The 14,167-nt window shown below is 39.4% G+C and overlaps 1 protein-coding gene across 2 annotated transcripts in view; it reads right to left on the reverse strand.

Annotated features, from left to right (window-relative positions):
* LOC105547781 (transmembrane protein 56) overlaps positions 1-14,167 on the reverse strand; it is an 84,054-nt gene that overhangs the window by 16,556 nt on the left and 53,331 nt on the right. For both annotated transcript variants that reach the window (XM_011991485.1, XM_011991484.1), the window contains exon 6: positions 7,335-7,408. In XM_011991485.1, coding sequence (XP_011846875.1) covers positions 7,335-7,408 — 74 coding nt within the window. The remainder of the gene's footprint in view (positions 1-7,334; positions 7,409-14,167) is intronic.

Consider the following 14,167-nt stretch of genomic DNA (forward strand, 5'->3'; position numbering starts at 1 on the left):
GTTTCACTCTGTCACCCAGGCTGGAGTGCAGGAGCATGACCTCGGTTCACTGCAACCTCTACCTTCTGGGTTCAAGTGATTCTCCTGCCTCAGCGTCCCGAGTAGTTGGGACTACAGGCATGCACCACCACACCCAGCTAATTTTTGTGTTTTTAGTAGAAAAAAGAAAAAATTATATTTTATATTTTTAGGTATTATTTTCTCAAACACAGACATGAAGCTAGACGCTATATGTGAAGCTCCTTGAAGTCACAGAATGGGACATTTAGGTACTGAAGAGGTATTTAATAAATATTGAATGAACATATTAAGAAGCATAGGTGCAAAGCTTTTACAAGATATTCAGTTTCAATACCAATTCATGAAATATGTCCTCAAAAACAGTTAAGAGCATTTAGGCAAGAAAGAAGTTAGCACCATTAAATTACTTTATACAAAAGAAACCTGCGTGTGGGCGTAACTCAGCAGCAGAAATTTCACTGAAGCCCAGGTGTCTAAACTACTTCAGTACTTTTTCACTGTATACCCGAGCACATGCATGCCATGTGCCTTCTTATATACAAAGCTCTAAAATGGAGAGAAAATAAAAATACCACAAACTAAAAAAGAAAGCAACTATGGAAACTCTCACAGTGATTGAGAAGCTGTGCTCAATATTGTTATAATCTCCTTACTGCCCAATGATACCATTTCTTATTCATATTCTAACCCCAGTTCTCCTTTTCTTAACTTAGGAAGGATTCAAAGCTTTTAGAAAGAGGTACGGTATAACTTTTTACTATAAAATTATAAAATTAAACTATCTCTAATTTTATAATTTCTCTAAAAGAGTTTTAAACAAAAACAAATGGAGGTGCCTATTAGCGTCAAAGGTAGCTTTATCTTGCTTCAAAATCTCATAATCAGAATCATATTCAAGAGACAGAATTAGCTAAAGCTTAACTCATCACCTCTTGGGAGTCATTCATTCAAAAAGCAATCAAATGGCTACTACATGCCAGATAATGTGTGGACACTGGACCATGCAAATTTAACAAAATTTGGCCCTTGATCTAATGAAACGTAAAGATAAATAGGAAACATAAAAAAGAGAGAACTTTGTAATAAAATACATTAAGTATAGTAATATAAACATATGTTGCTATTATGAAAGGATATGTAAGAGGCACCCAACTCAGCCTGGAAAGAGATGGGGTTTAGTGATGGAAATGATCCCTGGGTTGAGTCCTAAATAACAAGTAAGAAGACAGGAGGCATTGCCAGCAGATGCACAAGTTGGTGTGAGACAAGAGTCTGATGGGCCATGTGGCAGAAGGAGATAAGACAGCTCTTCTTGCAGAGCTTTCTGTGTCACACTGAAGAGCTCATATTTTATCCTGTAAGCAGAGCCACTGAGAGGTTTTAACCAAGGAAGCTGCATATTTTTTTGTTCTTAAGCTATGTTGTAGGCTCCTACAAAGTCATATATTATCTTTACTGTGGAAGATAATAATATAGAAGAGAGATGAAAGGGGAACAGGATGGGAGACAGGAGATGGTCTATGACAAGGGCTGGAAAACTATTTCCATAAAGAGCCAGATAGTGAACATTAAAGCAGTAGCTGCTGGAGGCCATCTGTTCTCTGTCAGAACTACGCAATTCTGCCATGGTAGAGTTAAAGCAATCATGGCAGAAAAGTGAACATGGCTGTGCTCCAGTATAACTTTGTTTACAAAAACAGGCAGAGGGTCTGGCCTATAAGCCGTGCATGGTTTGCCAACCTGGCCTAGAGCCCCACTGCCCAAAGGAACTTTCCACAATAATTAAAATGTTCTACTAAAGGTATGTTGCTCACACATACCTATAGATTCCGTGTATGGCCACATGGCGCCATAAAGCACTAGAAATGCCAAAAGTTAGACTAAGGAATTGAATTTTTATTTCCTTTAAATGATTTAAATGTAAATATTCACATGTGGCTTGTGGTTACTCTACCAAACAGTACGGAGTTAGAAGCTGGTAAGGTAGCCAGCAAGAGATGGTGAACTCACTGAAGGTAGAGACAGAAAAGAGGTGGTAAAGGTGAGAAATATTTAGGAGGTGATACGGCAGGACCTAATGCTGGACCAAATACAGTGAGGGAGAAGCAGTTAAAAACACTTCACCCATGCTGAGCAGCAGTAACCAAGTGGACAGCTGGGCCATGCACTGAATATAGAGGGAAATATGTTGTGCTACTTTAGACATGTTGATTCAATGTGCCACCTAAGAAAACACTTGACTATAATACAGAGAAGTCGGTAATATTAAATATGTTCTTTTCATAGATAAAATGACTGTAATACAGGGATATTAAGTAATTTGTCCAAGGTCATTGCAACTTGAGTTTATCTGATTCCAAAACTAAAGCATAGCCCCTTATACCAAGATGAGTAAACAGTTAAGAGCTGACACCTTGGGAGGGAAGAACTCACCTGGAGATAAGCAGGAGGAATATCAGTGAGACTCTGTCTCAAAAAAAAAAAGAAAGAAAAGGGCTGGGCACGGTGGCTCATGCCTATAATCCCAGCACTTCGGGAGGCTGAGGTGGGTGGATCACCTGAGGTCAGGAGTTCGAGACCAGGCTGGCCAACATGGTGAAACCCCGTCTCTACTAAAAATACAAAAATTAGCCAGGTGAGGTGGCAGCGGATGCCTGTAATCCCAGCTACTCAGGAGGCTGAGGCCGGAGAACCATTTGAACCTGGGAGGTTGGGGTTGCAGTGAGCCGAGATCGTGCCACTGTACTCCGGCCGGAGTGACAGAGTGAAACTCCATCTCAAAACTAAATAAATAATAAAATAAAAATTAAACAGAGGCCGGGCACAGTGGCTCACGCCTGTAATCCTAGCACTTTGGGAGGCCGAGGTGGGCAGATTGCCTGAGCTCAGGAATTCGAGACCAGCCTGGGCAACACCATGAAACTCCATCTCCATTAAAATACAAAAAGTTAGACAGGTGTGGTGGCATGAGCCTGAAGTCCCAGCTACTCGGAAGGCTGAGGCAGGAGAATTGCTTGAATCCGGGAGGTGTAGGTTACAGTGAGCCAAGATCACACCACTGCACTCCCGCCTGGATGACAGAGCAAGACTCTATCTCCAAAAAACAACCAAAAAAAAAAAAAAGAAGAAGAAGAAAAGAAAAAAGACAGCTGATCCAGGCTAATCAACTGGTAAACACTAATGCCAGACCTCTTGATAAAGAGACTAATAAAATTTGTAGCAAGAGAGGCTTCATCTATGGGATGCTTTTAGCAGAACATACTTAGTCTAGGATTGCTTATGGTAAGTGACCCAGGAATTAATGGATTTATGACATCTGACCCCCTTGAGAATGTCACATAAGCTATGTAACTTAAGATAGGTGTTTTATCACCAAGAGAGCTCCTTCTATGTAAATGATATGAACTGCACACATCACTTAGAGACCTCACAGGTTCCCACGTGGTCTGGTGGTTAAACAAAAATCTTACTAAAAAATAAAATTATTTTTTAAAAGAGACCTCACAGGTAATCTTGTTCCAGAGTATACCCTATGCACACAGACCTAGGGAGCCCGGTCAATCATCCTGAACATCTTCCTGCTTTGCTTGTGCCTCCGATGGCCAGTATCTTCAAAATTATTCATAAGGCTTCATTCAGAGTAAGCGCTCTAACTTATGTGTCTCTGATGTGGAATACTCCCAACTTGCTGTGTTATCCCTGTACTAAATAACAAAAGACAACATATAATCATAGAAGCCTTTCCTGGGTTTTAGATTTTGACTGAGTCTTGAAGGATAAATTTCTCAAAGATGGGGAGAAAATGGAGGATATGAATAAAGGAAAAAATATGAGAAAAACCCAAAGGAACATAAGACAGTAAGGATACAAAACTGATTCTAATGAATAATTTTTAAAAAGAGGCTGAAGACATATAGAGCACATCACAGAGAACTTCAGAAGTCAGAGAGAGATGTATAAACAGGATGCAGCTTTCAGTGAAAAAATAAGGTAGTGAAAGTGGAATGTAAGAAAGATGATTCTGGTAATACTGTGAGGAAAGGACTGAGAGAGGTTGTATCTGGAATTAGGGAAGTCAATTAGAAGCTACTGTAGAAATTAAACCCTTGCATGTATGGCCAAATGACTTGACAAGGGTACCAAGACTACACAATGGGAAAAGACAGTCTCTTCAACAAATGTGCTGAAAAAACTATATATCCACATTCTAAGAATGAAGTTGAACCCCTATACCATATACAAAAATTAATTCAAAATGAATTAAAGACCTACACATAAGACCAAACTATGAAACTCCTAGAAGGAAATATAGGGGAAGGCCTCAGGATATTAGACTTGGCAATGATTTTTTGGATATGATACAAAAAGCACAGGCAACAAAAACAAGAACAGACAAATGGGACTTCATCAACTTTAAAATCTTCTGCATATCAAAGGAAACAATCAGCAGAGTGAAAAAGCAACCTATGGAATAGATGAAAATATTTCCAAATCATATATTTGATAAAGTATTAATATTCAGAATATAGAAGGAACTACTACAACAAAATAAATAACCCAATTTAAAAATGGGCAAAGGGCTGGGCTCAGTGGCTCATGCCTGTAATCCCAGTACTTTGGGAGGCTGAGGTGGGAGGACTACTTGAGGTCAAGAGTTCGAGACCAGCCTGGCCAACATGGCAAAACCCCATCTCCACTAAAAATACAAAATTAGCTGGGCATGGTGTTGTATGCCTGTAATTCTAGCTACTCAGGAGACTGAGGCACACGAATCACTGGAATCCAGGAGGTGGAGGTTGCAGTGAGCCAAGATCACACCACTGCACTCCAGACTGGGTGACGGAGCAAAACTGCATCAAAAAAAGAAAAAAAAAAAAGGAAAAATGGGCAATTAACTTCAACAGGCAATTCTTTAAAGATATACAAATGGCCAACAAACGCATGAATCAAAGTAAAATGTGAATCAAAACCACACGACTAGCCAGGCACGGTGGCTCACACCTGTAATCCAAAATTTTGGGAGGCCAAAGTGGGAGGATCGCGTGAGCCCAGGAGTTGGAGACCAGCCTGGGCAACATGGTGAAACTCCATCTCTACAACAAATACAAAAATTAGCCAGGTGTGGTGGCACATGCCTAAAGCCCCAGCTACTTGGAAAACTGAGGTGGGAGGATCCTTTGAGCCTGAGAGGTCAAGGCTGCAGTGAGCCAAGATCATGCCACTGCACTCCAGCCTGGGAACCAGAGTGAGACTCTGTATCCAAAAAAAAAAAAAAAAGAAAAGAAAAAGAAAAACACATGAGATATCACCTCCACCCATTAGGATGGCTACTATCAGAAGAATAGAAAACAGCAAGTGTTGATGAAGACGTGAAGAAATCAGAACCCTTGTGCACTGTAAGTGGGAATGTAAAAAGATGTACGCATTATGGAAAACTGTATGAAGATTCATCAGAAAATTAAAAGGACCATGATATGATCCAGCAATCCCACTTCTAGAAATATATCCAAAAGAATTTGAAACAGGGTCTCAAAAATATATTTGTATGCCCATGTCCATTCCAGCATTATTCACAATAGCCAAGGGGTGCAAGTAATCTCAATGTCCATGGACGGATGAATGCGTAAGGAAAATGTGTTACCCATACAACAGGAATATTATGCAGCCTTTAAGAAGAAGAAAATCCTGTTACATGCTACAACATGATGCACTTTAAGGACATTATAGTAAGCAAAATAAGCCAGGCACAAAAGGATAAACACTGTATGATTCCATTCATATGAAATATGTAGTCAAAATCATAGAAACAGAAAGTAGAAAGGTGGTGGTCTAGTGCCTGCAGGAGAGGGAATTAGTGTTTAATGGGCATAGTTTCAATTTTGCAAAATGAAAAAGTTCTAAAGGTCTGTTGCACAATAATGTGAATATACTTAACACAACTGAACTGTATTCTTAAAAATGGTTGAGATGGGCCGGGCGCAGTGGCTCATACCTGTAATCCCAGCACTTCAGGAGGCTGAAGTGGGTGGATCACTTGAGGTCAGGAGTTTGAGACCAGCCTGGCCAACATGGCGAAATCTCGTTTCTACTAAAAATACAAAAATTAGCCGGGCATGGTGGTGGGCACCTGTAATCTCAGCTACTTGGGAGGCTGAGGCAGGAGAATCACCTGAACCTAGGAGGTGGAGGTTGCAGTGAGCTGAGATGGCGCCACTGCACTCCTGGCAACAAAGCGAGACTCCATCTCAAAAATAATAATTCACTAGTGATGATTATCAATATCACGAATTGTTAGTTTAGTTATTTACATTGTATGTATTTAAAATAAAAGTAGTCTTTTAAAAAAATTTTTTTTTACAGACAGGGTGGATCTCAGCTCACTGGACTCACTGAGTAAACTCTTGGACTCATGCAATCCTTCCACCTTAGCCTCCCAAACAGCTAGAACTACAGGCAAGCACCATCACGTCCAGCTAATTTTTTCTTTTTTTTTCTTTTTGTAGGGATGGAATCTCACAATGTCACCCAGGCTGGTCTCAAACTCCCAGCCTCAAGCAATCCTCCTCTGCCTCAACCTCCCAAAGTGCTGGGATTTATAGACGTGAGTCCCTGAGCCCAGGCAAAAGTAGCCTTTTAAATTTAAAAAAATAAAAAAGATTATGTATTTCAATGAGTCACTAGGATAATGTCAATATAAGAATTTGGGGACAGGCAGAAGTTAGTGTCAGGAATATGAGCTAAACCCAAAATGAGTCAGAGTGGTATTTGTCCTTTTCCATAAACAGCCCCACTGAATTCTAAGATTCAGTGAATATCATTCAGCTTGCAGTGTACAACATGGAGGGTGAAAGAATGAGCTGTCCTTGAAGTGCATCATGTTGTAGCATATGACAGGATTTTCTTCTTTTTAAAGGCTGCATAATATTCCTGTTGTATGGGTAACACATTTTCCTTATGCATTCATCCGTCCATGGACATTGAGATTACTCGCACCCCTTGGCTATTGTGAATAAGGCTGGAATGGACATGGGCATACAAATATATTTTTGAGACCCTGTTTCATCATAAAGCACCATCGTACTGCAAAGAGCAGGGTTTAAAAGCTAGCACCACCCCTTGCTAGCTAGGGAAGCTTGGGTAAGTTACTCTAACCTTTCCACGGCTCAGTTTCCTCATTTGTATGATGGTGATAACACTTCATATCACAGATCCATATCTTTTATATAGTAACTTTAGGATCACAGGAAAAGGTTTTCCCCAAACTAAAAATAAACAGCATGACTTTAAAATAATAAATGATATCAGTAACATACCGCTGATTCACAAAAGGGCTGGAAAGCTCTGCAAGCAGGCGATAATTCCCAACGTATACCAGCACTCCATTTTTCTGAATGATAAACATAAAACACAACATCAAGGATAACATTCTTAACAAAATTCTCAAATACTGTAGAAATATCCAAATAGCTTCTCAGCATAATGTAACAATCAATACCAAAACAGATCAAGAAGTTTTCTACCTTTTACTGTTAAACTGATTTTCTTGGTGAGAATATAGAAAGATCCTTGGAATTCTACAGTATTTTTAAAAAACAGTAAATTATACACTTATGGTCACTTATGTATATAGTGTCCCCTTAATGAAAATAGGCTTCAAGCAGTTGTCTCACGTTAAACAAGTGAACTCTGTAAATAACCATTAGTAATGGCATTTTCAAATTACTGTAGGAAAGAATGATCACAAAGTACTGTGAATTTCAGAAGGTGAGGAGTTTTATAATGATTTAACACCCGATAGGAACTCACTTTATATCCACTACTAAGTGGAAGCACCTTAAACATCTCAAAAAAGCACTTATCCTAAATAACAATACATAAGCCTGTCAGTAGAGGTATATTTGCACAGTATGACAACATATGCCACCGTGTTTGTTCTGAAAAAAATATTTGTGAATCAGAAGATCCTAGAGCTAAATTTAGGATCTTTGAGACCTTTTTAAATTTAAACATAATACATTCCACCAATTAAATAATATGAAAAGTTTAGCAGAGTTAGTAAACATTGGAAAGAGAACCAAAAGTATACATTCTAAAAACTTTTAGAATATACTTTAAAAATTGCTACTAAGTAAATGGAGTCACTCCAGCACTTCCAATTCAATAAGAATTATGATTACGTGCCAAAGAAAATAGTCCTCCCCACCCCAATACATTAGATATACACAAAAGTTTGGAAACTATTTTTCTACTGGCTACACCATGCTGCCTTCCAAATGAGAACAATATGAAGCATTAAAAAAAATAGGTGGACTTTTTATTTGATAATTTTTAGTATTTATTCATGAAAATTATTTTAGGGATTCAAAATTCTAAGCTAGATTATAAGAACTATCTTTAACAAGGTTAATCTAAAACTTTTTATAATCACAAATTCATTATCCTTAGCAATACTGGAATGTGTGATGAGGCAGAAGGAAGGAGGGATGGCCAAACACACAGACACAGCAGGCAAGAGGAGCACTGAATACATAGGGGGTGACCAACTTTTCAGAGAGTCAACCAGGGCACAGCCATACCAGTCCAGAGTCATAACAACATATGAGAAAGAATTATGCAGAGGTTTTATTACTTTAACACACAAATATGAAGAATAGGTATTTATTTGAAATTATTATTCTATACTAGTTTTCTGTTATAATAAATGCTTTTATTTAAACAAGATGGAAGAAGTGCAGATTAATTTACATGTGCTTGCCTGTCTTATCCCAGACTTCAGAGACACGGTCTCCTTAGGTGCTTGCACATCTCCTCCATCAAGCCTGTATTAGTTTGCTAGTGCTGTCATAACAAAGTACCAAAAACTGGGTGGCTTAAGCAACAGAAATGTATTGTCTCACAGTTACGGAGGCTAGAAGTCCAAGATCAAGGGGTTAACAGGATCATGTGCTCTCTGCAGGCACTAGGGAAGAATCTGTTCTAGGACTCTTTGCCAGCTTCCTGCAGTTCCTTGGCTTGTGGCAGCCTAACTCCAGTCTCCACGTGGCATTATCCCTGTGTGCATGTCTGTGCCCAAATTTCCCCTTTTCATAAGGATACCAGTTATAGCAGATTAGGGGCCCACCATATTTTAATACAAACTCAACTAACTACATCTACGATGACCCTGTTTCCAACTGAGGTTACATTCTAAGGTATTGGGAGTTAGGACTTCAACCTATGAATTTTGGAGGGGACACAATTCAACCCATAACAATGCCCGATCCCAAATTCTTTCCTGCCTATTGTGCAATATGTTCTGTATTATCTCCCTAATTAAATTTTATGTCTTTCCCTCTGTCTATAACGTATCATTATATACTAATATATATGAAATACCACAGATTTCCATATACAATAATAACTTTCCTTCTCAGTGACATCTGGGACACTCTGGTGTTGATATCATAACTGTTCTCATTTTCATTATCTGAACTCTCAGAAAATAGTCACAGTATTCACAGTGTGGTAGGCTAAACTAACACTATGTCAATACAAATCACAACAGTTACTCCAATGGGCAAAGTCAATGATAGACTGTTACTGCTCACAATTACAACACACTTAAGTTGCATCAGCGGATGATCCATTACTGTGAACTGCAAATCATAGTTGCCATGATTTTGTTGTATCACAGGAAGGGGTTTCCCAGGCTGCAGGATTTTCAGTGGTAAAATGGTAGGACTAGGACAGCTCTGAATAGGCCACTCTTATCTTTGTTTTATTATAAATGCATTTAGGCTGGGCATGGTGGCTCACACAGGTAATCCCAGCACATTGGGAGGCCGAGGCAAGAAGATCACTTGAGCCTAGAGGTTCGAGACCAGCCTGGGCAAACACAGCAAAACCCCATCTCTATACAAAAATTAAAAATAACAAATAATTCATTTTAATGTATATTCAAAATCACATTTGCAGCTAAAAAAAAAAAAAAGCAAAGGGATGAGAAAAGCACAAATGTCTGAGCCCTCTAATTTATTCAGCATAAAGAAGCACTTTAAAGATAATAAGGAACAAATTGCCATTTGCATTTCAAACTCCTTAGGTATTTTGTGTGCTTTTTTAATGAAAAAATTTGGTGCCTTTTCAAAGTTTAGGTGAGTTTTCTCAAAAGAATTGCTTGGAATATTTAAGAAGAAGTTAAAATAACAAGTAAAGTAAAACAAGACAAATTAAATGTTCTGGTTTTTTTGCTACCTCTGTAGTTAAATTCTATAGTGAATTAGGGCAAGGAGAACTTTGAAAATAGTACACAACTAAAATATCACTCAAGGGGACAAAAAAATGAAAGGAAAAAGTTATTTTAATGAGATTCTTACTTCAGCCAGACACAAACATCTTAGAAAGATTTGTATTATGGCTGGGTGTGGTGGCTCACGCCTGTAATCCCAGGAGGAGGACGAAGCAGGCGGATTACGAGGTCAGGAGATCAAGACCATCCTGGCTAACACGATGAAACCCCATCTCTACTAAAAATACAAAAAATTAGCTGGGCGTGGTGGCGGGCGCCTGTAGTCCCAGCTACTCAGGAGGCTGAGGCAGGAGAATGCCGTGAACCCAGGAGGCAGAGCTTGCAGTGAGCCGAGATCGTGCCACTGCACTCCAGCCTGGGTGACAGAGTGAGACTCTGTCTCAAAAAAAAAAGAAAGAAAGAAAGAAAGATTTGTATTATTATAATCCCTCACTAAGATAAATTCATGTATATAATAAACATGAAGCATTAAAAAAATTATAGGTGAACTTTTTCCTCCTTAAGGATAATTTCTCTCATTCATAACACTGACTTTCTCCCCTCAAAGGTGATTTTTCTTCTGATCTATTTTTCCTAACAATTCTCTTTAGTTGTTCTAAGTCTATGGCATTCTACATAACTACATTCAATATTTAGAGAACATGACAGACCAGACTGCTGCAAAACGTTATTAGTTAATGTGTTCCTAAGGTCAGCCAAAATTCTTGCTAAATTTCTTACTATATCCTTCAAATAAATAGTTTTTCCAAAGATGAGATCAAATACCAAAATTTATTTTTATACAACTTATAAAGTATTTTAAAGCAGACTCCCCAAAGTCATGTAAAATATCAAAATACTATAGCAGCAACAGCCTGAGCCTTAATTAAACTTTAAAAACCATTTTAGACTGGGCGCAATGGTGCACACCTGTAGTCTGACTCAGCTACTTAGCTAAGGCAGGAAGATCACCTGAATCCAGAAGTTTGAGGTGGTGGCTGTAAACTGTGATCACACTACTGCACACCAGCCTGGGTGACACAGCGAGACAGTTTCTTAAAACAAAATTTTAAAAGATTCTAAAAATTTCTCTCTAGTTAATATTAACTTTAAAAATTAAAAAAAAAATCACGAAATATACTATAAGACCTTTTTTGAGAGTTTAAAAGATTACTTTTTCCAACTCCTTTCATATTGGTAAAGAGTTAAAAGTATTAACCAAAGTACCAAATAAATATCAGATAAAACTTGACTTCATGATTTTCATTAAGTACTAAAAGAGTCATTGTAAAAATGGTAAATCTGATGTTATGTTCATCTAAACAACTTTGGCCAAAGTGCAAAGTTTCCACACTTTGAGGAAACTGTCTCTTGAATTTGAAAAAAATTGGGCATAACATCTTGGCCCTTCTCATTCCTCTCTCCTCTTCCCAAAGAGAATGGTTAGTTCTAGTATTTCTAGCCCAATGGTTCTCGTGTAGTTCCCAGATAAGAGCATCAGCATGACCTGGGAACTTGCTAGATATGCATATTCCTGGGCCCCATCCAAGACATACTGAATGGGAAACCATGAGGGGTGGGACCAGCAGCTGTGTTTTGCAGGCCCTCCAGGTGATTCCAAGGTATACTAAAGTGAGAGAAGTGCTTTCCTAGTCTAGAAATTGCCAGGCATCTATAAGCCCCAAGGACCTAGCTCCCTACTTCTCAGAAACCGTGCTGAGCAAAGGTTTATAAACACCTACCCCAGACTGCACAGCTCTTAAGGTGGACCTGCTACATTCCTCTAGAACAGTTTTTCCTGACCCCTTAACTCTTAGCTGGGAGAACCCCCAGTCAACTGTCTCCACAGATGCCTCTGTTTATCTATTAAAGTACTTAGCTCCTTGCAAATATCTACATTTCCTGTTCCTTATTCACTACTATATCCATAAAGCCTCACACAGTGCCTGGTCCATGTTTCCTGAGTTAAACCTTGCCTTCTCACTGCTGTTAAACAAGCACATCACCTCTAAAGTCAAAATCCAAAGAGTCCTTCAGGCCTATTTCTGAGTGGGAGGGAGGATTATCAGAATATTAGCCTTTGGCTGGACGTGGTGGCTCATGCCTATAATCCCAGCCTTCAGGAGGCTGAGGCAGGAGGATCATTTGAGCCCAGTCAGGGCAACATTAGTGAGACCCTGTCTCTTAAAAAAAGAAAAAAAAAAAAGAACACTCACATTTCATTCCAAAAGAAAAGAGAAAATCATCCAGATTTTAATCTCATAAAGATACCAGTGGAACAGAATTAGAAGTTATCAAACTTGTTATGAGAAAATAAAAATGTCTGAATCTCCAAACATTGATACATTTAGATTTAGTGAAGCAAGGCTGGTAAAAGTGGGTAAGCACGCAGAAGAGGTAGGGGAATGTAGGGCCCACATAACAGAAGTAAAACATCTAGAAGCAGACAGTTAGTAAGCACACTAGCAAACTAAGGAGCAATAGGATGTAGTCTAAAAGAAAGACAAACCAGGGTTATAGCTCTGCCCTTACAAGCCGTGTGACCTTGTGCCTATTACTGAACTCCTCTGATCCTATTCCAAGAAATCTATAACAAAGGGTTAATGCTTTTAAACTGGGTGGAGCCCACCACAGCTCAAGGAGGCCTGCCTGCCTCTGTAGACTCTACCTCTGGGGGCAGGGCATAGCTGGAAAAAAGGCAGCAGAAACTTCTGCAGACTTAAACATCCCTGTCTGACAGCTTTGAAGAGAGCAGTGGTTCTCCCAGCACAGAGTTTGAGATCTGAGAACGAACAGACTGCCTCCTCAAGTGGGTCCCTGACCCCCGAGTAGCCTAACTGGGAGGCACCTCCCAGTAGGGGCCGACTGACACCTCATACGGCCGGGTGCCCCTCTGAGATGAAGCTTCCAGAGGAAGGATCAGGCAGCAACATCTGTCATTCTGCAATATTTGCTGTTCTACAGCCTCTGATGGTGATACCGAGGCAAATAGGTCTGGAGTGGACCACCAGCAAACTCCAACAGACCCGCAACTGAGGGTCCTGACTGTTAGAAGGAAAACTAACAGAAAGGACATCCACACCAAAGCCCCATCTGTACATCACCATCATCAAAGACCAAAGGTAGATAAAACCACAAAGATGGGAAGAAACCACAGCAGAAAAGCTGAAAATTCTAAAAATCAGAGCAGCTCTTCTCTTCCAAAGGAATGCAGCTCCTCGCCAGCAACAGAACAAAGCTGGATGGAGAATGACTTTGATGAGTTGAGAGTAGAAGGCTTCGGACTATCAATAACAACAAACTTCTCCGAGCTAAAGGAGGATGTTCGAACCCATCGCAAAGAAGCTAAAAACCTTGAAAAAAGATTAGACGAATGGCTAACTAGAATAAACAGCGTAGAGAAGACCTTAAATGACTTGATGGAGCTGAAAACCATGGCACAAGAACTACCTGACGCATGCACAAGCTTCAGTAGCCAATTCAAACAAGTGGAAGAAATGGTGTCAGTGATTAAAGATCAAATGAATGAAATGAAGTGAGAAGAGAACTTTAGAGAAAAAAGAGTAAAAAGAAATGAACAAAGCCTCCAAGAAATACGGGACTATGTGAAAAGACCAAATCTATGTCTGATTGGTATACCTGAAAGTGACGGGGAGAACGGAACCAAGTTGGAAAACACTCTTCAGGACATTATCCAGGAGAACTTCCCCAACCTAGCAAGGCAGCCAACATTCAAATTCAGGAAATACAGAGAATGTCACAAAGATATTTCTTCGAGAAAAGCCAACTCCAAGACACATAATTGTCAGATTCACCAAAGTTGAAATGAAGGAAAAAAATGTTAAGGGCAGCCAGAGAGAAAGGTCGGGTTACCCACAA

Source organism: Mandrillus leucophaeus, unplaced genomic scaffold (genome assembly GCF_000951045.1).
Source record: "Mandrillus leucophaeus isolate KB7577 unplaced genomic scaffold, Mleu.le_1.0 Scaffold397, whole genome shotgun sequence".
Lineage (NCBI taxonomy): Eukaryota > Metazoa > Chordata > Mammalia > Primates > Cercopithecidae > Mandrillus > Mandrillus leucophaeus.